This window comes from Ambystoma mexicanum, chromosome 7p (genome assembly GCF_040938575.1).
Source record: "Ambystoma mexicanum isolate Mex_15411 chromosome 7p, UKY_AmexF1_1, whole genome shotgun sequence".
NCBI classification, from domain to species: Eukaryota; Metazoa; Chordata; class Amphibia; order Caudata; family Ambystomatidae; genus Ambystoma; species Ambystoma mexicanum.
Window position 1 is genome coordinate 667121111 of NC_090939.1, and position 25231 is coordinate 667146341.

General features: G+C 40.8%; 1 protein-coding gene across 2 annotated transcripts in view; it reads left to right on the forward strand.

The window, feature by feature from the left end:
* The window catches only part of ASMT (acetylserotonin O-methyltransferase), a 263533-nt gene that overhangs the window by 52895 nt on the left and 185407 nt on the right, over nt 1-25231 (forward strand). For both annotated transcript variants that reach the window (XM_069636742.1, XM_069636744.1), the window contains exon 2: nt 4072-4246. In XM_069636742.1, coding sequence (XP_069492843.1) covers nt 4072-4246 — 175 coding nt within the window. The remainder of the gene's footprint in view (nt 1-4071; nt 4247-25231) is intronic.

Below are 25231 nucleotides of genomic sequence, written 5' to 3' on the forward strand. Positions count from 1 at the left end.
TAATCAGGTGGACAATTTATGCCCCCCCTAGTCCAAGTCATCTTCAACAGTTATTAAGTACATCGTATATGATTGGCTCTCAAACTATAAGTCCCTTTGTTATATGGCCCCCTACAATTTGTTGGCACGCTCGTGCCTTTCTGGAATATTCAGCTCACCAGCAGCACGTAAACTGGTACCCCAGGTGTCAGTGGGTGGACTTGACCATGTCTCCCCACCCAATTAGCTCGACATCCATCATCACTCATGCCTTCTTTCATTCAGATTTTCTTTTTACTTGGCCTTGCAAAGTATCATTGCTCCTGAGAATAGACGGGAGTGTGAGCACGTTCTTATCTCAAGTATAGTGCTGCATGTCCAGTTTCTATTTCCATCTAACCCATTTGACAGGAGACCATGCTTTAGCTCATTTTCTCGCATTTAATAGTATTAAATGAATAAAACTTGGCACTCATGGTGTTTTTCCTTGCACCTTAACAAGGGATGGTCCCGCTTCTCACGTTCACTGTTCTTCAAGGATAGATAACTAGCTCTTGGTCGCTCCAGCCTTTGACACCAGAACAGACAGTCTTCTCAGTCTTTCCTCGATCTTCAGCTGTTTTCTTGCTTCGACCCAGCTTTTCGATCCTTCTTTCTCCGTGGGTTTGAGCTTACTAAAATTGTGATAGTGAATGCCCAGATTCTATATAATGGCAGCTATTCACTACGTATAGCTAGCTTCTATGATCACTTAGTCTACTTGCGTTACTGCATCTGTGCAGTTAAAAAATGGGTTGCATTTTCTTCAGTGCTCTTTACACATGCAATCTTCATTCTGCATATGAAAGTTGACTCAATTCTTTACTTCGTCATCAGATTCTATATGGTCCGTACATCCACTTCTTGTGTTGTCACCAACTTCTCCTTTTCTTATTTTCATATTCCTTCACGTATACATCATATAGAGTTTTCTCAATGGATTCCTTTTCTCAAAGGCTCTTCATGGAATAGGCATAATCACTGGTGTTGTGCATGTCATCATCTCTGGCTTCCAACATATAGGCAGGATGGGGGCGGGACTTCCTGTAGAGGCATTAAGCTGCTCCTCTAAACTAACATATGTCTTCTTGGTGGAGGGCTCTGAAGTAGGAGATTCTGGAGGGATTCAAGCAAGAACTGACTTAATGAGACCAAAACAGTGATGCGTGGAAGGTGTGAATTAATTGGAACCACTGGCACTGCTCTAGGAGACCTTCCACATCACCGTTTTTAGTCCATCTGTGCCATTAAAAAAAGGTCCAGCCATATGCAAATCAGTCAAGTACTGACACCAATGGGAGCAGCCCAGCCCGAACTGCTAGGCCAGGTCCCCTCTGCATGGAACCACAGGCAGCCCCATGCATGTTTCAGCCTTTTTTGTCTCATCAGTGAGGTATACATTGGTTCCCTATGGAGCAGCAAGCAAGGGACCCACGTCAGGGTATACCCTCTCTTATACAGGGCGACAAACTAACAATAAAAGTGATGGGTGGAAGGTTTGGAATACATTTAAACCACTGACACTGCTCAACCTTCCACACCGCTGTTTTGTAGCCTGTCTGCGCCATTGCAAAAGGGGCCCAGCCATATACAAATCAGTCAGGTACTACCACCAATTGGAGCAGTCAGTCCCAAAATGCTAAGCCAAGTCCCCTCTGCACGGAAACACAAGCAACCCCAGACATGTTTTGGTCCTTGCTGGGCCTCATCAGTTAGGTGGAACTTGGTTCTCCTTGGTGTAATGAGCAAGGGACCCACGTCTGGGCATACCCTCTCTCAAACAGTGAGACAAACCTACCAAAAAAGTGATGGGTACTTCTGCTAGTGCTCAATATTATTAACCTTTGGTAAAAAACAACTTTGGGAAATTTCTTCATTTACAATTGACTTAAACAATAACCAATACATATTGTAGAAACAGTGGAAATGTCACCAAAAGACAGAAATTGGAATTAATGTTTGTTTCTGTAATTTTTGTGCAATCGGAAATTTGATTTTACTCTCTAGATTAAACAAGTAAGAACTGTAATTGTATAATTGATATTGAGCTGGTTCTTGGTTTCAAAAAAGTATTTGATCAATGCCACATCATATCACTGACGATCTCTAAGACTGTCCATAAATCCCCAAATCTATATAACTGTGGTTTATAGTAATAACTTTCTTTTAAATAGTCCTTGCTTAATTAGCATTGCTCTTTTAAAGCTTTTCTCAGCTATCTCAAAGTGGATCTTCAGATCAATCCCAAATTCACAAGCACCTCGATCTGGGCACACAGTGCAGCCATGCTACTGCTGCATACGCACCCCACTCCACTTCACGTAGGGTTTGATACTTTTATCCTTTTGCGCCCGCTGTCCGTGACATGTTTGGCAGTGAGCTTCTTACCTACATGTCCCACCCGCTTCCCTCTCCATTGCAGCGAGTCCAGGGCGAACATGGAGTCAGGTCTCTTCGTCTTGAGAGTATTCCGGGCAATGCATTATTAGTAGTAGACACAAAATAGGTCTTCCTATAGCAGAGCCTAGGTCCTGTGCTTTTTTCAAATGTTAACTTTTTTTTAAATGCCCTGGCACTGCCTGTAGGGAAGAACTGCTTGAGCCAGCTGTCACTGGCAGCCAACAAGCTACCTGTACTCCAGGGCTACCTGTTAAAGATGGCTAGGTAAAGGCATTTATCTCATGATCTCTCATAACATGGGTATCTGAGTAAGACAGGTAATGGTGTCTGTGGAGATGGAACCATCAAAATTCAATGTGAAAGTGGCACACAGTTAATTTATTATATCCCTACAGACGTTTACCAATAGAAACATGTAATTCTCATATGCTTTCAATGGGCTATGTAGCGAATGATGTTAACAATACTGAATTAAACATCATAAAACAAAAGGACCAGGGGGAACACGTAAGCAATATAACCTGAGTAGGGCATCAGTTATAAGCTCAAGCAAAGTGGGGGCTTTAACGTAAGCCACAGGGCATTACCTGACCGGCAATGACCCTCTGTGAGGGCTCTATTGTTATTAGTACCACGTTGTACCAAGCTACTAATCGTGTTTTTATCTCAAATTGAGAAACTACCTGTGTGCTGTTTCTCTGCTCGAGATAAAAACTGCAAATCAAGGTGGCCACCATGGATCGGGGAGAAGCGAACTATATGTTGTCCCTTATCACTTTCCATGGCAGCCATTGCTAGATCAGGGCTGCATCGGGAACACTAGTGTTCCCAGCGTCTACAAGGACATGTCAGCACAAGATAAGTGAGTTGGGGAGCTCGCGGGTGTTGGAGATGTGGAAAAGTGGGGTGGAGAAGGGGCAAGGAACACGGGGGGCACACTTACCTATTTCCCTGTGAGTGAAGATGGCAGCCTCACACTCTGAGGAGGCTCGAAGCGGGGTCTTTACCATGTTGCAAGTAACCCATTCTGAGCCTCCTCATTGGCTGGGAGGCCACCATACCTCCCTCGCCGGGTATTAATTATTGATAGTAACTGTTCATGATGTGTGTCTGGGTTAAGAGAATTGGAATAGTTCTGTTTAACTCGAAAGCCCATTAACAGCTATTAGCACCTGCCAAAAACTAGAGCCAACTCTGCTAACTCCATAACTCTGCAGTTCCGAGCTACTTGAGGGCTGCATACACTGGTTAACTTTTTTCCCCCCAGACGTTCCATGTCTCGGGTGGAAGGGCAGATTTTCCAGCTACTTCTTTCCTTAGCTTCTTTACTTCCCCGAGGTTGCAACCCCTCTTCCATGAAAATAGAAAGGGAGATATTGCTTAAGTGAAAGTGTCCCACTTTCATTTTCCATGGTGACCATGTTATGATGTTTATTTTATTGTGTGAAACATTGCATTCAGAGAACACTCAAAGTTCAAACTTGTTTCAATACATCAAAACCTAGCACCTGGCCAACAGCTCGGGTCATCGAGGGAGTCTTCCAGTCTTTAATAGCCAACATACGTCCCCTGATGCATTCTACCATAAATATGTTCAGTCGATTTTTAAAGCAGTCTGTTATAGGAAGATGTTATGTTATTACTTTCCCCTAGACTATGTTCACTGCTTGTGAACTGGGAGTGTTTGATCTGTTGCTGGAGTCGACAGCGCCCATGACCTCTGCTGCCATAGCTGAGCATCTCAATGCCAGTCCCGACGGAGTGGAACGGTTACTCTGCGCATGCGTAGGATTAAAGTTGCTGGAATTGGAGATGAACAATGCAGAAGGTAAGACTGTCAAGATCCAAACCTCTTGGGAAATGAACATAGTGTAATTGCATCAGAATGAAAATCTATAATATTTTACGTTCGAAATTAAACATTCAACCCGCACACACATATAAGGTTCTGTGTATAATCACGTTTGCTTTATTTAAGATTATTTGGCTGGCAATTATACATGGTTGCCATTAATTGTGCAAGTCATAGAACTATAGTCAGGTCTTGGCGGGATTGCAGTTTTTAATACAGTGGAAGATTTACAACCATTTTTTTCTTCATTGGAAATTGATCATAAGAGAACTTCACAGGGGGATTTTTAAAAAGCGAATAGAATAGTCCATATGTATTGCCCTAGAACGCGGACTCGTAACGGACCCACGATCGTTCATTCATTGGATCAGAAAAGTAATTCAATCGATTCAGTGAAAATGGCCCTTAGTGGCTCCAAAAAAATGTCATTAATCGCCACATTTCCTCTAAAGGGACAGTTCACAAATGAAAAGTAGAAAAGGAGATTATTAAACAAGCTATAATTTGCCCTAGAAAATGGTTGCAAAAAATCTCTTTTTTTGTTGCTTCATAAAACCAGTGGAGCAAATGCTTGTGGAAATATCTCAAATCCAGCTGTAACTTAGTTAGTTATCTCTTACTTTAGAAATTGTAAGCTTCTGATAATTCCAGCACCGTTTTACGAGGGCAATCTTGTACATGATCAGTTTATTACCTAAAAGAAATATTTACTCTATTATGTATATTGCTTGAAGACATACACTCATTTAATTCAGGAAAATGGCAACTATGGAGTAAAGGACTGCCCAATGAATTGCTGATACAGAAAATGTAAGTCAGAGATACCTAACTACAGCCAGGGTATTGGGCAACCAGGCAATATATCGTTTCCACCTTTTTTTAAATGAATTGGCGGTAATAGTATTAATTTGTTTTATAGCCACTGAAGAAGTACGTAATGCGAAGGGGCTATATTCCTCACAGTGCACAACACGTGTTGGGTGACGAACCCTAAAGGGCAATTAACTCTAAATCTCCATAAGAAAAATCTATACAATTAATGTTAAAGAGAATATGGGTGGACAGTGCAGGGGATCCAACTATATATAATTACAAACATATTACTTGATGAAATCTATTGTCTAGTATAAACAAGTTGTGTTATATTTTTGAAGCATTCAACAGATGAGTTGATTTGAGATGTGTTTTTGAAAAACACATGAAGAAGGCGGAATTTGTTCTCTTATATTGTGATAATTGACACATATTGCAAAGAAAGAAACCAGTGTCTTTGTTATAACTGTATGCATACAGCCATTTAATGGTATATTATCAGCAAAGTGCATTAGGATGCAAGTTTTAAATTCAGTTGATTTACTGCATTGTTATAGGTGCAATGAATCTGGCATCCAAATAGCAGCACGTGCTGAAAGATCCTCTTCTTTACTAGACGCCAGCATAGGTTTTCCATTAACACCTATATCCTGAACTCAAACAATAGGGTAGTCGGGCGGAGCAAGCGGAGGACGATCCACTTAATACAACGCAAGAATGCAAAGTAGCATGATCCTCAACCGGAAGGGTCTCCATGGCAGATGAAGTCAGAGGTTTTCAGTGAGCGCCCCCATTGAAGCCAAAGGAGATAAGGAAAATAGAAATGATGATCTAGTTTTGCTTTGGAGCCGTCCCATTGAAGTCTATGAGGTGAGTTGTAGGCATAAGGTAGAACAGCACACAGTGAATAGCCTTCATCTCTAAAAACATGATTATATTTAATCAACTGTTTACAGTATCTGATACATACAGCAGGATGTCAAATACACTGGGTATGTCACACAGAACGGATTTCCTGCAGTGGTGCCTACTATGTGCTTTCAGTCAGAACCATATTGCTGCAGATTTTGCAAAGCCTCTTAAACATGGTTTCTGTAGGGTTTCACACATTCATACTGTAGCCCGTGGCCCAAAGAAGGCCCGGCTAGTAAGGGCTACATGCTTGTCCACTGAGGTAAAACCTAGAAGGAAATACATAAACACCAGGGTTGAAGAACGTATGTAAGTACAATTATTGTGTGTTTGTTCTGTGTGTGTTTAAAATGGACTAGTCCATCTAGCCCACACTGGGGCTTCCTGGAATTTTCAGGAATGGAAAAGGATAGACAACAAAGGGACAGAACTCCCCTGCCCAGGAATGTGCTGGGTAGGGGACAAAATAATCTAGGGAGGATTTAAAAAGAAAAGACAGTTGAAAAGACATTTGAAGAAAAGGAGAACTGGTAAGAGAAGGAAGACAGAAGAAGAGGGGAGAAAAAAAGAACTTGACTCCCTGGAGGGTGGTGGGCCAGTTGCCTCGAGCAGGCCCCCCAGGGCATAAAGACATGAAGGGTGACGGGCGTGAGTGTGGGGTGCCCCACAGAGACAGAACCGTGGTGCTGAGATGCTTGTCAGAGCAGCTCAGATGCCTGCGCGGCTATGTCCGATGTTGACCCCTTTGGGGCAGACCAGAGGGGCCCAGGAATATATAATGGCCCGGTCAGCGTGCATGGGGCTGCTCGGGCCAAAGATGGAGTGCCCAGTATGGGCCCTTTCTAAAAGTCCATCAGGGCAGCCCGGGTGAAGAGTGGGACATTAAAAGTCCCCTGCTGCCTCGTCGTTGCAGCCCGGGTGAAGAGAAGCCCTGGTCTGCTGCAGCGAGATAGCCCAGGTAAAGCTCTGGCAGCCCGCCCCCTTCATCTCTGCGATCCAATGCAGAGGGGGTGGGTCGGGAAGAAAGGAAGTGCGTGATGTTGATCAATGGTGGCATCCCTGTGGCCATGCAGATGCTGTCTGAACTTAAGATGGTGAATGGGGTGATGTGGTGAGTGCAGTGGCATCCCCCCAGCAACGGGATGCTGCCTGAAGTAGATATGGTGCTGCAGAGGCACAGCAGTGATGCAGGCAGACCCCAAGTCAACGGGGCCGCCCAGAAGATTTTAAATGTGGGTTTGGGGCATGGTGGTGACTGCTGGTGGGCCCCCCAGCCACAGGGCTCACCCTGAAGATTAAAGAATGCTGTGTGTGCAGTCAGTGGTGATGTGAGGGCAGAGGGCTGCCCAAAGACAATAAAACAGAGCAGGCCACCCAGTGGTGACGGTGGCCCCACTTGGTGGATGGGCCATGCAGAAAAAGGAACAGGGGGTCAGGCTCCATCCATTTAGCCCAGCCAGGCGCCAGAGACAGCCCACAGACAGCCGTATAAGGTACTGAAGGGGGGGGGGTGACTGACTACAGAAGTCAACTGCGTTGTGACATAATGTTTTACATAGCATATGTTGTTTGTCATTGTTAGTATTCATGTATATGTATGCATATATAGTTCCTTATATATTAAATGTTGTGTAGTGTAGTATATAGTTATAAATTGTAGTAAATGTTAAGTAGGGGCAAAGTAGTGTTGGGATATTAGTAGAGGGAATCTTAAGTTGGAATGTTATCTAGGTGTAGGACTTTAAGTGTAAATGTAGGGGAGTAGAGGGGAGGTACCCTGGTGTGAGGTCGTGGAAGGTCGTGGCAGCCCGCTTGAGGCTTCCTACATAGGGGGGACCTCCTAGAGAGGCCATCCTTTGTCCTCACATTCAATGTGGGTGGTACCTGTTGTGCGGGAAGGAGTCTGTTGCATCTGACTCGCCCTGTTGGTCCCCGAGACCCCTCCAAGGAAGGGTGGGTTGGTGCAGCAGATCCCCATTTAAAAGGTGCTCATGTCAGAGGGATGTTAGGAAGGGAATTAAACATATTTAAGAAAGTGCAAGTGTTTTTATAAAGAGGGGTCCCCATCGGGAACCCTATAAAATTCACCTGGTGTCTGTGTCCATTAATAAGGTAAAAACTCATGGTGTAGCCCATCTCCTGTAAATAGCAGTTTTATTTGCAGATGCAGCACCCCTCCCTTTCCAGTGGGCCTGAGGGGTGCAGGTGGTGCTTCCCATGGGGACTGTTCCTGACCTAGGCACGGAATGCGTGCTCCGTGGCCTGGTATAGGGCCGTAAAACAGGGGGCTACAATTTGATTTGAACTCGCATAAAAATGAGGGTGTAAATTGTACTCATTTTTTCAACTTCGCAAGGATGAAAGGTGGAAAGCACCCTGCCAGAATTCGAACATCTGGATGCGAGCATGCTATCTCTATCTCTATACTCCCCCCCCCCCGTTTTGCACAGCTTTCATTGATTGGCATCTAGTAGTTTGTCATTTATAAAGCGCCTTTATCCCGTTAGTTGGTCTAGATGCACGTGTGGGATGAACGCCCCCTGGGGGCTAAAGTCCAAGTTATGGGAAAATTGTCAGAAAGGTTAGAATGCGTCTAAAATGATCTTCATACAAAATAACCGCTGAGTGTAAATATTCTAAAGCTTGTGACACAGACCAACAACCGCACACTATCTTCACCAAACTACACACTTGTTTCACACAAATATGCAGTACTCAAATCATGTTCTGTGAGTCCTGTCAATGTTAGCACATGTCGTTTTTCGTTTATGTACAGTTTATAAATATAGGCCTACAATTACCAGAAGGCTACGTGATGTAAGCTTAAAAGAGAACTCTTTTCTACTGTGTGTGGGTATCCAGGGATCTTCTGACACCCCTAACAACCCGTGACCACGGTAATCTTATATACATATTCAGAGGGAACCTATTCTGATATATTACATATTTGCTAATTCTTTCAGAATATTCTTAATCTCTGTACCAAATACTACATGAGTTTCTTGATTAAATACTTACATTTACAAATGATTGTACATAAAGATCATAAAACACACAGAGCACTTTGTGAATTAAAATATCAGCAGTGCCTATTCACATGTTTTTGATCTTACTCATATCCATCTCTATATTACAAATTGTAATGTCATAGGTATTTTATGTTCTCATGATCTTAACATTTTATTCATTCTCAGAGCTATATATATATACACACATTGGACCAATTAATGTGTTTTTAATAATTCTGAATATTGTTTGGTTATTGCTTTTTCTCTTCTCACTTGTTGAACCTTACATTTCCTGTCGCTCCATTTTTCTGCACTCATGGGGAACCTCATCACCTCTCGGGAACTGCTCTGAAAACAGCTAGACTGTTGCCTGAACAGTAGGTTGAGTCCTGGGGCAATGAGGGTGTGCCTTGAACCTCATGCAAAACCCTGTCCATGCCACTGGTCCTCACTCCCAAACAGGCTGGATTTCCACTAACACTTGTGGTTTCTTGCCCCTCACAGGTCTTATTGGGTGTGTTCTTAAAGACCTGGAAACTGCTTATCACTTGAAATACCAGACACACTGAACATCTGTTTTATCATTAGAATCAAACTTGAACAATATTGAATTTATAATCCGCAACAACAAAGCCACCCACTCGAAATTTAAGATACCGGACTGGGTTGCATCTCGTAATTTAGACATTGCCACCACTAATACCAGACCATATGTTTGGTCAGACAACTTATTTCTGGAATTTTAAATTCAGTTTCCTGTTAAGCTGGAGAGAAAATCTAACTTAACTTCAGGGGTTTTTAGTAGGAACATTAAGAAAAGTGAATCAAGTGAACTCTCAGAATGTATTATGGCTGTTCTAGAATCTACTGAGGACTTTGATTCCCCAGACACTCTTGCTACCTCCTACTGAAAGATCCTGACCAACAAATTGGACCAATTGTCTCCTTTGAGGTGGAAAACTGTTAGAGATGGTCTCTGTTGCAATAGCTGGTTTACGCCAGACTTGGGAGCCCTTAAAAAAGCGAATCAACAGGACAAAAGGGCCTGGCTAAACTCTAAATCAGAATCTAATAAAACATCTTGGAAGTGCCTTGCTAAAATCTATAACTTATATATTTACAGAACGTAAGAAACATTTTTCAGCGCTCAAATAATGAATGCGGAGAACAATTCGAAGAAACTGTTCAAAATTTCTGAGATCACTAGAGAAGACTAAGATGCAAGTTCATCCTTTTCCTCTGTCTACTACTGAGCTCAACAGGCCTTTGCAGATACAATTATCAATGCACAAGAAAGAATCAAGAGGGACCAGTCTACTTGCTTAGCTATAGATATGGATGAATCGTCTACTGAAAAAACCTCTAGAAGTTAACCATTTGCCTTATCCTTCCACATCTACATTTCATCCTATTACTGTAGTCGAAATGGAAGACGTACTGAGGAATTCACATCCCACCGCTTGCTTATCAAAATATTTCCCAATTCCTTATGAGATTTGTTAATTCATCATTTTCACACAATAGTTTGCCAGACGAAATTAAGGGGGTCACTGTGACTCCCTTGGTGAAGAAACCAGGGCTCGTCCCAAGGGACACTTTAAATCTTATGCCTATTACAAATTCACATTTTTTACTTAAGATAATTGACAGTATGGCCAGCACGCAACTTCAGAAACATCTCTGAAGCCGTTGCTATTTTACACTCTAAGCAATCTAGCTTCTGTCCGTATCATGGGACTGAGAGCACCTTGTTGGAGCCACAATCCAATATACTCAATATCATGGATAGAGGGAGGTCAGGCTTTATGATATTGTAAGATCTCTCTGAGGCTTTTGACCTCCTGGATCATGATTGCTTTTTAACCACCTTAACCACTGTGAGTCACTGCTTGGAAAATGCCATATACTGGGTTCAGTCATTCTAAAGCAACAGGAGGTCTGCTGTGCGCTGGGCAACGCTTCTTCCGCATTAACTCCCATAACTTTCGGAGTCCCCCAAGGTGCCAGTCTGTCACAGATATTATTCAACGTCTACATTACACCACGTTGTGACATTCTTGCCAACACAGGTGTACAATTTATGAACTAAACTGATGATATCCAACTGCTGTTTGAGCTTGAGGGGAGATATAAAACAACACATGGACAAGCTGCAGTCCATCTATTACACTATCAAGCACTGGATGTCGACCAACTGGATGCACCTCAACAGCAACAAAACAGAGCTGTTCGTATTTGGTTCCCCTCAATCTAGGTCCAAACTTTCTTCTAATTACACTAGTTTTACGACTGACAACGATGCGATCCCTGTTCTTGATAAAGTTAAAACATTGGGTGTCGTCTTAGAAGCATCTCTAGGTGCGGACGCTCATGTGAAATATATTTCAAGAAATTCACATTACCACCTTAAGTTGCTGAGACAGATAAGACCTTCTCTATCACAGCAAACCTGCATTTCTTTCGCACGGGCTATTATTCTTCCCAGAATTGACTATTGTAATGCCCTTTTAGGGGGCGCCAGTAAGAATTGCATTCGGATCCTACAAGTCATCCAAAATGGCGCCATCCGTATTGCAAAAAATGAGCCTCGCAACTCTCACATTTCTGAAATAAGGAAAGAGCTGCACTGGCTTCCAGAAGCAGCTCGGGTGATACACACTTTTACTGATAAGTGTGTGCATGGTAATGCACCTACCTATCTTTTGGACAGGCTGATCAAATATCAGCCAAATAGGAAGTTAATGTCTATGGCTCCTTGGTTGCTCTAGAGTCCTAGAGCCAGATATGCCTTGGGCAATGGAAGATCCTTCTCAATCCTGGTACCTAAAGTCTGGAATACCATGCCTCGGTATCAGGTAATAATATCCCTATATATATGGTTGCTGTATTTAATGTCACCGCAAAAAGGTTAGGGGCAGGGGGAGTGGGGGATGCGAGGTGTCCCCCGCTCCCTTTGAAAAAAAAAAGGGTTTGGGTTTGCAAGGATGTCTCCCGCATGTTCCATCTAACAATGTCCCTGCAAAAAACTGCAATTTATTTTGCCCATTTTTTTGCATGGCATTATTTTTCAGGGGACATTATTACATGGAACCCCTGCCTCTGACTCTTTGGCAGTATTCTAACCTTTTCCAGTTTCGAAAAGTGCCAGAAACATTTTTGTTTGAATACATTTTCCATGCTCTGCGTTTACCCATCCCTCTGCTTGTCCTGCGTTTTAGATTTTGTCTTGAGTCTTTATGTGCACCTTGATACCTGCAGGTTTTTGGCGCATTATAAACATCTAAATAAATAAATAAATGTGTCCCTCGTGTCATTTGTTTTTTTTAGCTTGAGCTATTAGGTGGCACTTAAGCACCACCTTAAAGCTAAAACTATTGCATTGGAGTGCAGTATAGGAGGGAGATGACATATGAGGAGGGTCACACATGTGTGGGTGTGGTTTGGTTTTGTACCCACCCATTGTCAGCCCTTGGCCATGCTAATCCCTATGGCCATTCCCACACACTACCTGCTCCTCTGAGCCCCAAGCACCTGCTCCTGGGATCTCTTTGAGCTAGTTCTATGAAGCCACAGTACCAAACTGTAGTCTGCAAGTGTTTTTTCTGCAGTCTGCTGAGAGCTAATGGCTTAATTGCAGTTGGAAATGGCTACTGGTGTAATCAAAGTGTCTTAATCAAGTATGCATTCAGCCACTTGATGTTTGCCTCTTGCATGCACTGAAATCCATTAAAAAACAAGCATTGATAAAGCCATCAGTTTTGGCTTGAGGTATTGGATACGCAATTGAAAAGGGGAAAAGCCCTCCTGTCGCGCTTCTCAAAATAGAATAATGACACTAATGATGATTTAAAACAAAATTGTTTTTTTTTTAATTACAAGTCATTGGATTTAAGCATAGATGGAATAGACAAACCTGGATGTAAAAACAAAATAAAAAAAAATAATTTTTTGTACTGGTGCTTGGGCAGAATCCAGTTAGTTTTCAAATTATAATGTCCTTAGTTGAATGCACTAAGTATTAAATATTGAGGTAAAGATCCTGGTGCCAAAAAGTTTCTGGTGTAAAGACTTCGAAAAGAAATGTGCTCATTGGCTGAAACTTGAAGTGTGCTCAGTTATCGTCACTGAGTTCACTGATGCGATGTTGTAGTCCAGTTAAATTCCAAATTGTAATATCCTTAGTTGTATTCACTAGGTATTGAAATACAATTTCTGGTTTCAGCAGGATGATTTGTAAGAGTGATTGAGGCTCGGAAGGTTGTGGTTTTGGCAGAGCGGAGCTATATGGTTCCTCAATCCAATTAAATTTCCAAATTTTGATATCCTTAGTTATATCCACTAAGTGATGTAGTATGAGTCCTGGTTGAAGCAGTGTAGTTCCGCTTGAAAGATTGTGGTTTAACAGAATGGAAACAATATGGTTCCTCTTGGAGGATTGTGGTTTGAAAGAGCGAAAACAATATGATTCCTCGACACGTGTTTCCCCGCCGCTGATGTGCGGCGGTTCTTCAGGAGGATTGTGGTATAGAACAATTGTGTTCAAATCTGAGAGAAAGGAGGAAGAAAAGAGAGGAAAAAGTAAGGAAACAAATAACGATCGGTGGGAAAGCAGTATGGTATCTTGTTTAAAATATCACATTGTATCTCAATACGATGTCACAAGTGAGGCAGGATGAGTACTTACTTATGTATAAAATCAATGGTGTTGGTATATAGATTCTCACTCTGTGGTAGAATACGTTGTTTGGTCTGTAGCACAGGGTCTTGTCTGTTGATAAATGGATATATAAGAATACTTGCGTCATATGATTAATGTGAAAATATGTGAGGTTATATGGTACAAGTACAGGTTAGACCCAAAAAGGTACTGAGTTGAGAAAAGATTTAGGTGCACTTATATAGAAAAATAGTGTGGGTATGCATGAATCAGATGGAGAAGAGGGGAGGTAAAGAAAGTTGTATGGAGGAAGTAATTTAAGTAGTGTAACATGGGTGGAGGTAAATCCAGTCTAGCTTAATTCTTAAGAGAGGTGAAGAAATAGATAAGCTGCTTACCACTGAGTGAACAATGTCCTGCCCGTTCGGATTCTGCTGCCGTACTGACAGCATACAGTCTTGGCGAATATATGTGTATTCGCGGGACGACGCGAGCGCGATGATGTCACACGCACGCACGTTTTTGTGTGATGACGTCATCGCGCCCGCGCGACACCGCGCTATTATGGTGTGATTGAAATAACGGAGTGGCTTGCTCTCCAGGCACCCGTTTATTTGTATAACATTGTGTTAATGAAAAGGTATGTTTCTCTTAAAAAAATGTTTTATATATGTAGAAATGCAAGAATTAAGACTAGAAGATATGCTAAATGTAAAAATGTGAGTGATATTCATGGTAATTACTAAAACATATACGTGCCGTTAGGCAGACACATGTTCTGAGTGTCAACCATTAAACTAGCTATGTCAGACCTGGTGTCGGCTGGAAGAGCTAGGTGGTATGTGATGGCTCTGATAATATTCTATGTACTATATGGTCAGAAGAAGACAATAGTGGAAGTAAAGAAAAAAGTTGCAGTGGACAGGGTCATGATACAGTCACAGTGATAGGAAGGACACACATGCAAGTAAGGCCTAATGGTGCCTGAGCTAGCTAATTGGTGATATATGTGTTCACGATAGATGGGTCAATCTTAGTGATAGAAGCATGGGAAGGCCATTTGTAAAAGAATGTAGCATGAAGTTTGTAGAAATCCAAATGGTGAGAGAGAGGGTGATAAGCAAAACAATCTCTCCAAGGCCAGGTAATTGTAAGAAAGATTGTAAGAATATCAAAACATGGGAGAGGTGAGATAACATGCAGAGTATGCTGAGCCTTAGATTTACAGAAAATGGCATAGTTCCTGGTCGCTATTTAGACCTGTGTTGCAAGTGTCCATTAGACAGATCCAGCGAGCTTCTTGTTGTCTAAGTTTCAGTTCCATATTGCCTCCACGGGGGACAGGTTTTAGTTTGACAATTCCAAAAAATTTCAATTGGTTGATCTGAGTCGGTAGATGCGTTTGTTGAAAATGGGTGGCTAGCGGAGATCTCAAGTCCTGGTTGACAATTGCCCGAATATGTTCACTGACTCTGATTTTCAGTTTTCTGATGGTGCTCCCAATGTAAAGCTTGTTACATGGGCACTGGATGATGCATATTGTAAATTTGCTATTGCAGTTGATGAATTGTTGAATGGTGTAGATGGTGCCATTTGGTTTGATGACGGTGGTTCTAGCATTATCTGAGTACTTGCACATTGTGTATTGTCCACATTTGTAGTTACCTTTGGTAGGTTTGTGTAGCCACATAGTTGGTGGATTTAGGTTGTTGGTGGCGACGTTGGCTTCAAAATGCGATGGATTTAGCTCATCCTTGAGAGTTTTTGCTTTCTTGAATGTGATTGTTGGTTTGGTATCCAAGAATGTCGTAAGATCAGGATCTGATCTAAGAATGTTCCAATATTTGGTAATTGCTTTTCGAATACAGATATTATTGACACTGTAGTTTGTGATGAAGCTGATTTTCCTATCGATGTTGGTGATAGTTGTGTTAGTTTTGGTTTTGACTTGTAGCAGTGATTGCCTGGTCCTAGATAAAGATTTCTGATAGCTGTTCTTGACGAGTTTGGTAGGGTAGCCTCTCGTGATACATTCTTCTACTGTGATTTTGGCCTTTTCAGTAAAATCATCATCTTTTGTACAGTTCCTTTTTACCCTTAGGATTTCGCCAAAGGGAATGTTTCGAATGATGTGCTGAGGGTGGCTGCTGGTTGCGTGAAGAATGCTGTTGACGGCTGTTGGTTTGGTGTAGAGCGTTGTACATATAGTATCATTTTCGATGTAGAAGGTGATGTCCAGAAAATTAATGGCTGTTTGACTGTATTCCGTGGTTAGTTTTAGGTTGTAGGTATTGTTATTGAGATAGTTGAAATAGTCCTGAAAGGCTGGTATTGTTCCGTTCCAAATTATGAAGATATCATCTATGTATCTGGCCCAAAAAATGATATTGTTGAGGTTAGTGGATGATGGATGTTGCCATGCGAATTCTAGTTCAAAGTGTCCCATGTACAGATTTGCAAATGAAGGGGCATATTTCGCACCCATGGCAGTTTCTTGTATCTGGCGGTAAAGGGTTTGATTGAAGATAAAGATGTTGTTTTGTAATGTGTATTGTAGCATTTCTAGAATCATGTTATTGTGATCATTGAAGGAAATGGAGCGGGTTTTCAGGAAGTATTCAGTGGTTATGAGTCCTTTATCATGCAGAATACTGGTATAAAGTGATGTGACATCCATGGTTATCAGCCAATAGTCTTTGTTCCAGGGTATGTTGTCAGTCAGTTGGATGATATGGGTTGTGTCTCTGATATAAGATACCAGTGATTTGGCCAATGGTTGGAGTTGGTGATCTATATACTCTGAGATATGTTCAGTGATGGATCCGATACCATTGATAATTGGCCTGCTGGAAGGTAGTCTTGAGAATTTTTTATGGATTTTAGGTAGAAAGTAAATCGTTGGTGTTATCGGATGTGTTGTCATCATGTACTTATATTCTTCTTCTGTCAGAAGTTCAAGGTCTTTCCAATGACTGCTCATGGTTTTCCAAGTTTCCCCCATTTTGGCGAACGGATTCTCTTGGATTATTTCATAACAGTTGCGGTCTTTGAGATGTGTGAGAGCCATTTTTATATAGTCATCTGTATTCAATAGCACTATATTTCCCCCTTTGTCTGATGATTTTACAGTAATATCATGATTATTTTTGAGGTCTTTGAGTGCTTTGGTTTGTGAGGCTGAAAGATTGTTACGTTATGTTGGTTTTCCATGGCAGTTGTCCTTGTTTTTGATATAGATATCTCTGAGCTCATTTTGGACTACTTTACAGAAGGTACCAATGACATTTTCCGAAGGTAAGATCGGTACAAATTTAGATTTTTCTTTGAGTTTTGTCTGTACTGCTAAACCTGGAGCAATGTTTTGTTCCTCTATGAATTTGTCAACTGTGTATTGACCGTCTTCTTCCGTGATGTTGATTAGATCTACTGTTTGTTCAACATGTTTGACAGACAACTCTGATGGTTCAACAATTGTTTCCGGGATACGTTTTTTGGCTTCCATATTTGCAAAGAATTTTTTCAATTTCAGTTTTCTACAGAAAGAATGGAGATCGACTATTGTAGAGAAGTAGTCGTAGTTGCGATCGGGACAAAAGTTGAGCCCCTTATTTAGTGCTTGAATTAACGGTATTGATAGTTCTGTTCCGGTAAGGTTGATGACTAGGTTTTGCATTGGGGTAGGGGGTTTTGAGATCGGGTCTGTACACCTGTTATACCTTGACAGTCTGAGTTTCCCTCCTCGTTTGCCACGTTTGGTCTTGGTTGTGGAGTTAAGATAGGATTTCTTTTTCCTGGTGTTCTGGGGTAATTCTGCATATATTTTTGTTGTTGAAGTTCTTCTAAAAAAGATGACCCGTGTATATTATGTTGTGTTTCTTTACTCGAGGTTGCAATTTCCGTTGTTGGTGATTTGGATGGTGTCGGTTGGGTCAAACTTCTGTCATCCAATTCACTGTCACTAACTGTGTCTGTATCCGATGATGGTGGGATGACAGAAGGTTTGTTGGATTTAATGACGTTAGAAGCTCTATTTCTTGATGTTGTAGTTGGTCTTTTATTAAATGTGTAGACTCTTTTAAATTTATAGTCTAGTTCGTCCCGTAGGAATTGTTGTTGTTTTTTAATTTTGATTTCTGTTGAATACTTGTCAATAATTTCATCTAGAATTTCGTAGTTTTTAAATGTTTTCTCCGGGATGTTGAGTTTCTCAATTTTTTCTTTTGTTGAGGTGATTTCTTGTATCAGTCGTATGTGTTTAACTTTAGCATAATTGATGAGTCTATGTATCATTTCATTTGAAGTGGTTGTTAGCAGTTGTTCCCAATCTAGAATTTCTTCAACATCATTTTCTTCAAATGGAGGGACGATACAGACCCTGAGTCCTCGTGGTATTCAACCTATTTGAAGGTATTTATCTAAAGATTTAATTTCCCACTAGCAGGATAATTCTTGTTTGAGAAGCTTTTCTTGAGTTAAAAATAGTTGCCTTAGTGAGAGATTATTGCTGCTTGGAGTAACAGTGGGATCTTCTGATAATCCCGAAAAGATGCGTTCGGCTTCTTTCTCTCTTTGTTCATAGTTTCTAAGCATAATCACTTGGTATTCTGAAGAGTGTAGGATATTTTAAAAAAATAGATAAACAAAGATTTTTTGTATTGATCCTGTTAGAGCTGCCCACTGCTGACGATACTGGTAGTAAAGAAGAAAAAGGATCAGCCTAAGAAATAGTGATGGTGCTCTAGGTGGATAATATTGAGTTGATTGACAGTTGAAAATGAATTCAAGATGCTGTAACTGAGGGATGCCACAGAGGCTGACCTGGGCTCGGAAGACTGAAAAGGGGAAAAGCCCTCCTGTCGCGCTTCTCAAAATAGAATAATGACACTAATGATGATTTACAACAATTTCTTTTTTTTTTTTTAATCACAAGTCATTGGATTTAAGCATAGATGGAATAGACAAACCTGGATGTAAAAACAAAATAAAAAAAAATAATTTTTTGTACTGGTGCTTGGGCAAAATCCAGTTAGTTTTCAAATTATAATGTCCTTAGTTGAATGCACTAAGTATTAAATATTGAGGTAAAGATCCTGGTGCCAAAAAGTTTCTGGCGTAAAGACTTCGATAAGAAATGTGCTCATTGGCTGAAACTTGAAGTGTGCTCGGTTATCGTCACTGAGTTCACTGATGCGATGTTGTAGTCCAGTTAAATTCCAAATTGTAATATCCTTAGTTGTATTCACTAGGTATTGAAATAAAAGTTCTGGTTTCAGCAGGATGATTTGTAAGAGTGATTGAGGCTCGGAAGGTTGTGGTTTTGGCAGAGCGAAGCTATATGGTTCCTCAATCCAATTAAATTTCCAAATTTTAATATCCTTAATTATATCCACTAAGTGATGTAGTATGAGTCCTGGTTGAAGCAGTGTAGTTCCGCTTGAAGGTTGTGGTTTAACAGAATGGAAACAATATGGTTCCTCTTGGAGGATTGTGGTTTGAAAGAGCGAAAACAATATGATTCCTCGACACGTGTTTCCCGGCCGCTGATGTGCGGCGGTTCTTCAGGAGGATTGTGGTATAGAACAATTGTGTTCAAATCTGAGAGAAAGGAGGAAGAAAAGAGAGGAAAAAGAAAGGAAACAAATAACGATCGGTGGGAAAGCAGTATGGTATCTTGTTTAAAATATCACATTGTATCTCAATACGATGTCACAAGTGAGGCAGGATGAGTACTTACTTATGTATAAGATCAATGGTGTTGGTATAAAGATTCTCACTCTGTGGTAGAATACCTTGTTTGGTCTGTAGCACAGGGTCTTATCTGTTGATAAATGGATATATAAGAATACTTGTGTCATAAGATTAATGTGAAAATATGTGAGGTTATATGGTACAAGTACAGGTTAGACCCAAAAAGATACTGAGTTGAGAAAAGATTTAGGTGCACTTATATAGAAAAATAGTGTGGGTATGCATGAATCAGATGGAGAAGAGGGGAGGTAAAGAAAGTTGTATGGAGGAAGTAATTTAAGTAGTGTAACATGGATGGAGGTAAATCCAGTCTAGCTTAATTCTTAAGAGAGGTGAAGAAATAGATAAGCTGCTTACCACTGAGTGAACAATGTCCTACCCGTTCGGATTCTGCTGCCGTACTGACAGCATACAGTCTTGGCGAATATATGTGTATTCGCGGGCCGACGCGAGCGCGGTGACGTCACGCGCACGCACGTTTTTGCATGATGACGTCATCGTGCCCGCGCGACACCACGCTATTATGGTGTGATTGAAATAACGGAGTGGCTTGCTCTCCAGGCACCCGTGTATTTGTATAACATTGTGTTAATGAAAAGGTATGTTTCTCTTAAAAAAATGTTTTATATATGTAGAAATGCAAGAATTAAGACTAGAAGATATGCTAAATGTAAAAATGTGAGTGATATTCATGGTAATTACTAAAACATATACGTGCCGTTAGGCAGACACATGTTCTGAGTATCAACCATTAAACTAGCTATGTCAGACCTGGTGTCGGCTGGACTAGCTAGGTGGTATGTGATGGCTCTGATAATATTCTATGTACTATATGATCAGAAGAAGACAATAGTGGAAGTAAAGAAAAAAGTTGCAGTGGACAGGGTCATGATACAGTCACAGTGATGGGAAAGACACACATGCAAGTAAGGCCTAATGGTGCCTGAGCTAGCTAATTGGTGATATATGTGTTCACGGTAGATGGGTCAATCTTAGTGATAGAAGCATGGGAAGGCCATTTGTAAAAGAATGTAGCATGAAGTTTGTAGAAATCCAAATGGTGAGAGAGAGGGTGATAAGCAAAACAATCTCTCCAAGGCCAGGTAATTTTAAGAAAGATTGTAAGAATATCAAAACATGGGAGAGGTGAGATAACATGCAGAGTATGCTGAGCCTTAGATTTACAGAAAATGGCATAGTTCCTGGTCGCTATTTAGACCTGTGTTGCAAGTGTCCATTAGACAGATCCAGCGAGCTTCTTGTTGTCTAAGTTTCAGTTCCATATTGCCTCCACGGGGGGCAGGTTTTAGTTTGACAATTCCAAAAAATTTCAATTGGTTGATCTGAGTCGGTAGATGCTTTTGTTGAAAATGGGTGGCTAGCGGAGATCTCAAGTCCTGGTTGACAATTGCCCGAATATGTTCACTGACTCTGATTTTCAGTTTTCTGATGGTGCTCCCAATATAAAGCTTGTTACATGGGCACTGGATGATGTATATTGTAAATTTGCTATTGCAGTTGATGAATTGTTGAATGGTGTAGATGGTGCCATTTGGTTTGATGATGGTGGTTCTAGCATTATCTGAGTACTTGCCCATTGTGCATTGTCCACATTTGTAGTTACCTTTGGTAGGTTTGTGTAGCCACATAGTTGGTGGATTTAGGTTGTTGGTGGCGACGTTGGCTTCAAAATGAGATGGACTTAGCTCATCCTTGAGAGTTTTCGCTTTCTTGAATGTGATTGTTGGTTTGGTATCCAAGAATGTCGTAAGATCAGGATCTGATCTAAGAATGTTCCAATATTTGGTAATTGCTTTTCGAATACAGATATTATTGACACTGTAGTTTGTGATGAAGCTGATTTTCCTATCGATGTTGGTGATAGTTGTGTTAGTTTTGGTTTTGACTTGTAGCAGTGATTGCCTGGTCCTAGATAAAGATTTCTGATAGCTGTTCTTGACGAGTTTGGTAGGGTAGCCTCTCGTGATAAATTTTTCTACTGTGATTTTGGCCTTTTCAGTAAAATCATCATCTTTTGTACAGTTCCTTTTTACCCTTAGGATTTTGCCAAAGGAAATGTTTCGAATGATGTGCTGAGGGTGGCTGCTCGTTGCGTGAAGAATGCTGTTGACGGCTGTTGGTTTGGTGTAGAGCGTTGTACATATAGTATCATTTTCGATGTAGAAGGTGATGTCCAGAAAATTAATGGCTGTTTGACTGTATTCCGTGGTTAGTTTTAGGTTGTAGGTATTGTTATTGAGATAGTTGAAATAGTCCTGAAAGGCTGGTATTGTTCCGTTCCAAATTATGAAGATATCATCTATGTATCTGGCCCAAAAAATGATATTGTTGAGGTGAGTGAATGATGGATGTTGCCAATGCGAATTCTAGTTCAAAGTGTCCCATGTACAGATTTGCATATGAAGGAGCATATTTCACACCCATGGCAGTTCCTTGTATCTGGCGGTAAAGAGTTTGATTGAAGATAAAGATGTTGTTTTGTAATGTGTATTGTAGCATTTCTAGAATCATGTTATTGTGATCATTGAAGGAAATGGAGCGGGTTTTCAGGAAGTATTCAGTGGTTATGAGTCCTTTATCATGCAGAATATTGGTATAAAGTGATGTGACATCCATGGTTATCAGCCAATAGTCTTTGTTCCAGGGTATGTTGTCTGTGAGTTGGATGATATGGGTTGTGTCTCTGATATAAGATGCCAGTGAGTTGGCCAATGGTTGGAGTTGGTGATCTATATACTCTGAGATATGTTCAGTGATGGATCCGATACCATTGATAATTGGCCTGCTGGAAGGTAGTCTTGAGAATTTTTTATGGATTTTAGGTAGAAAGTAAATCGTTGGTGTTATCGGATGTGTTGTCATCATGTACTTATGTTCTTCTTCTGTCTGAAGTTCAAGGTCTTTCCAATGACTGCTCATGGTTTTCCAAGTTTCCCCCATTTTGGCGAACGGATTCTCTTGGATTATTTCATAACAGTTGCGGTCTTTGAGATGTGTGAGAGCCATTTTTATATAGTCATCTGTATTCAATAGCACTATATTTCCCCCTTTGTCTGATGATTTTACAGTAATATCATGATTATTTTTCAGGTCTTTGAGTGCTTTGGTTTGTGAGGCTGAAAGATTGTTACGTTGTGTTGGTTTTCCATGGCAGTTGTCCTTGTTTTTGATATAGATATCTCTGAGCTCATTTTGGACTACTTTACAGACGGTATCAATGACATTTTCCGAAGGTAAAATCGGTACAAATTTAGATTTTTCTCTGAGTTTTGTCTGTACTGCTAAACCTGGAGCAATGTTTTGTTCCTCTATGAATTTGTCAACTGTGTATTGACCGTCTTCTTCCGTGATGTTGATTAGATCTACTGTTTGTTCAACATGTTTGACAGACAACTCTGATGGTTCAACAATTGTTTCTGGGATATGTTTTTTGGCTTCCATATTTGCAAAGAATTTTTTCAATTTCAGTTTTCTACAGAAAGAATGGAGATCGACTATTGTAGAAAAGTAGTCGTAGTTGCGATCGGGACAAAAGTTGAGCCCCTTATTTAGTGCTTGAATTAACGGTATTGATAGTTCTGTTCCGGTAAGGTTGATGACTAGGTTTTGCGTTGGGGTAGGGGGTTTTGAGATCGGGTCTGTACACCTGTTATACCTTGACAGTCTGAGTTTCCCTCCTCGTTTGCCACGTTTGGTCTTGGTTGTGGAGTTAAGATAGGATTTCTTTTTCCTGGTGTTCTGGGGTAATTCCGCATATATTTTTGTTGTTGAAGTTCTTCTAAAAAAGATGACCCGTGTATATTATGTTGTGTTTCTTTACTCGAGGTTGCAATTTCCGTTGTTGGTGATTTGGATGGTGTCGGTTGGGTCAAACTTCTGTCATCCAATTCACTGTCACTAACTGTGTCTGTATCCGATGATGGTGGGATGACAGAAGGTTTGTTGGATTTAATGACGTTAGAAGCTCTATTTCTTGATGTTGTAGTTGGTCTTTTATTAAATGTGTAGACTCTTTTAAATTTATAATCTAGTTCGTCCCGTAGGAATTGTCGTTGTTTTTTAATTTTGATTTCTGTTGAATACTTGCCAATAATTTCATCTAGAATTTCGTAGTTTTTAAATGTTTTCTCCGGGATGTTGAGTTTCTCAATTTTTTCTTTTGTTGAGGTGATTTCTTGTATCAGTCGTATGTGTTTAACTTTAGCATAATTGATGAGTCTATGTATCATTTCATTTGAAGTGGTTGTTAGCAGTTGTTCCCAATCTAGAATTTCTTCAACATCATTTTCTTCAAATGGAGGGAAGATACAGACTCTGAGTCCTCGTGGTATTCGACCTATTTGAAGGTATTTATCTAAAGATTTAATTTCCCACCAGCAGGCTAATTCTTGTTTGAGAAGCTTTTCTTGAGTTATAAATAGTTGCCTTAGTGAGAGATTATTGCTGCTTGGAGTAACAGTGGGATTTTCTGATAATCCCGAAAAGATGCGTTCGGCTTCTTCCTCTCTTTGTTCAAAGTTTCTAAGCATAATCACTTGGTATTCTGAAGAGTGTAGGATATTTTAAAAAAATAGATAAACAAAGATTTTTTGTATTGATCCTGTTAGAGCTGCCCACTGCTGACGATACTGGTAGTAAAGAAGAAAAAGGATCAGCCTAAGAAACAGTGATGGCGCTCTAGGTGGATAATATTGAGTCGATTGACAGTTGAAAATGAATTCAAGATGCTGCAACTGAGGGATGCCACAGAGGCTGACCTGGGCTCGGAAGACTGAAAAGGGGAAAAGCTCTCCTGTCGCGCTTCTCAAAATAGAATAATGGATACGCAATTGCCTGATACTGACATTAGATGCCCAGTTAATGGCTCCATTTCCCAGCTGTTGCAGTCTTATGACCAAGTAGTATGATTATATTAGTGCCTAGTAAATGCCTATCCCATCCCTACCCAAAAGCCCAAACTATTCGCTTTGCCAATGCATGTTCTTAACTGTGGCTGCATTGTGCTGTGGTCCCATTGTTCGCGTTGGCTATTTGCCCAATACTCCACTCTTGTTTTCACTCTATCATTATGTGCGTGTGTACACCTTTCAAATAGACAGCTTCAGTGTGCGGGGAACAACTCCCACAGTCCCTGGAGATTATGGTCAATTTCTCTCAAGGATTTTGCCATACATGCCAACATTATCCATTCCATTCGGGAGACGCTAGTCCAGTCCTGGTTGTAACTTTGCATTCTGGGTCTTGTAGTCCTGGATTTCTCCAGTGTAAATCCACGACTACAAGTCCCAGAATGCACAATTAAAACCAGGGCTAGACTAGCGTCTCCTGAACGGAATGGATACTGTTGTAATGTATGCTTTTTTTGTTGCACTTACTAACCTGACGAGAGGCTGCGTCAAAACCCAGAGGTCAAGACTTTGGCCAGGTCTTTTGCACGCCTGTCAAAAATGAATTTTCCGTTCTCTCCCGCCTTTCCACAAATATTTTCTTTGCGTTCCATGCCCCCTAACGTACCCAAGAAGCCACCTGCTTACCACCTCTCATTTTTTTTTTTTTTTTTTTTATTATTACTTGTACATAATCAAAGAAAGAAAAAAAACATGATTTTTACAAGAGGTATCAGTTCTTAATTCCATAAGTTTCGAGAACCCACACAGGTGCAAAGCCGGGAGTCAGGCAAGGTTTTGAAGCGTTGATATGAGAACGAATCAGGGCGGGATTTTTACAGATTAAGAGGAGAGCGTCCACCGGAGCCAGGTTCGCCTGTTGTAGCCTCATGACATGCACCTGTGTTATCAGGTT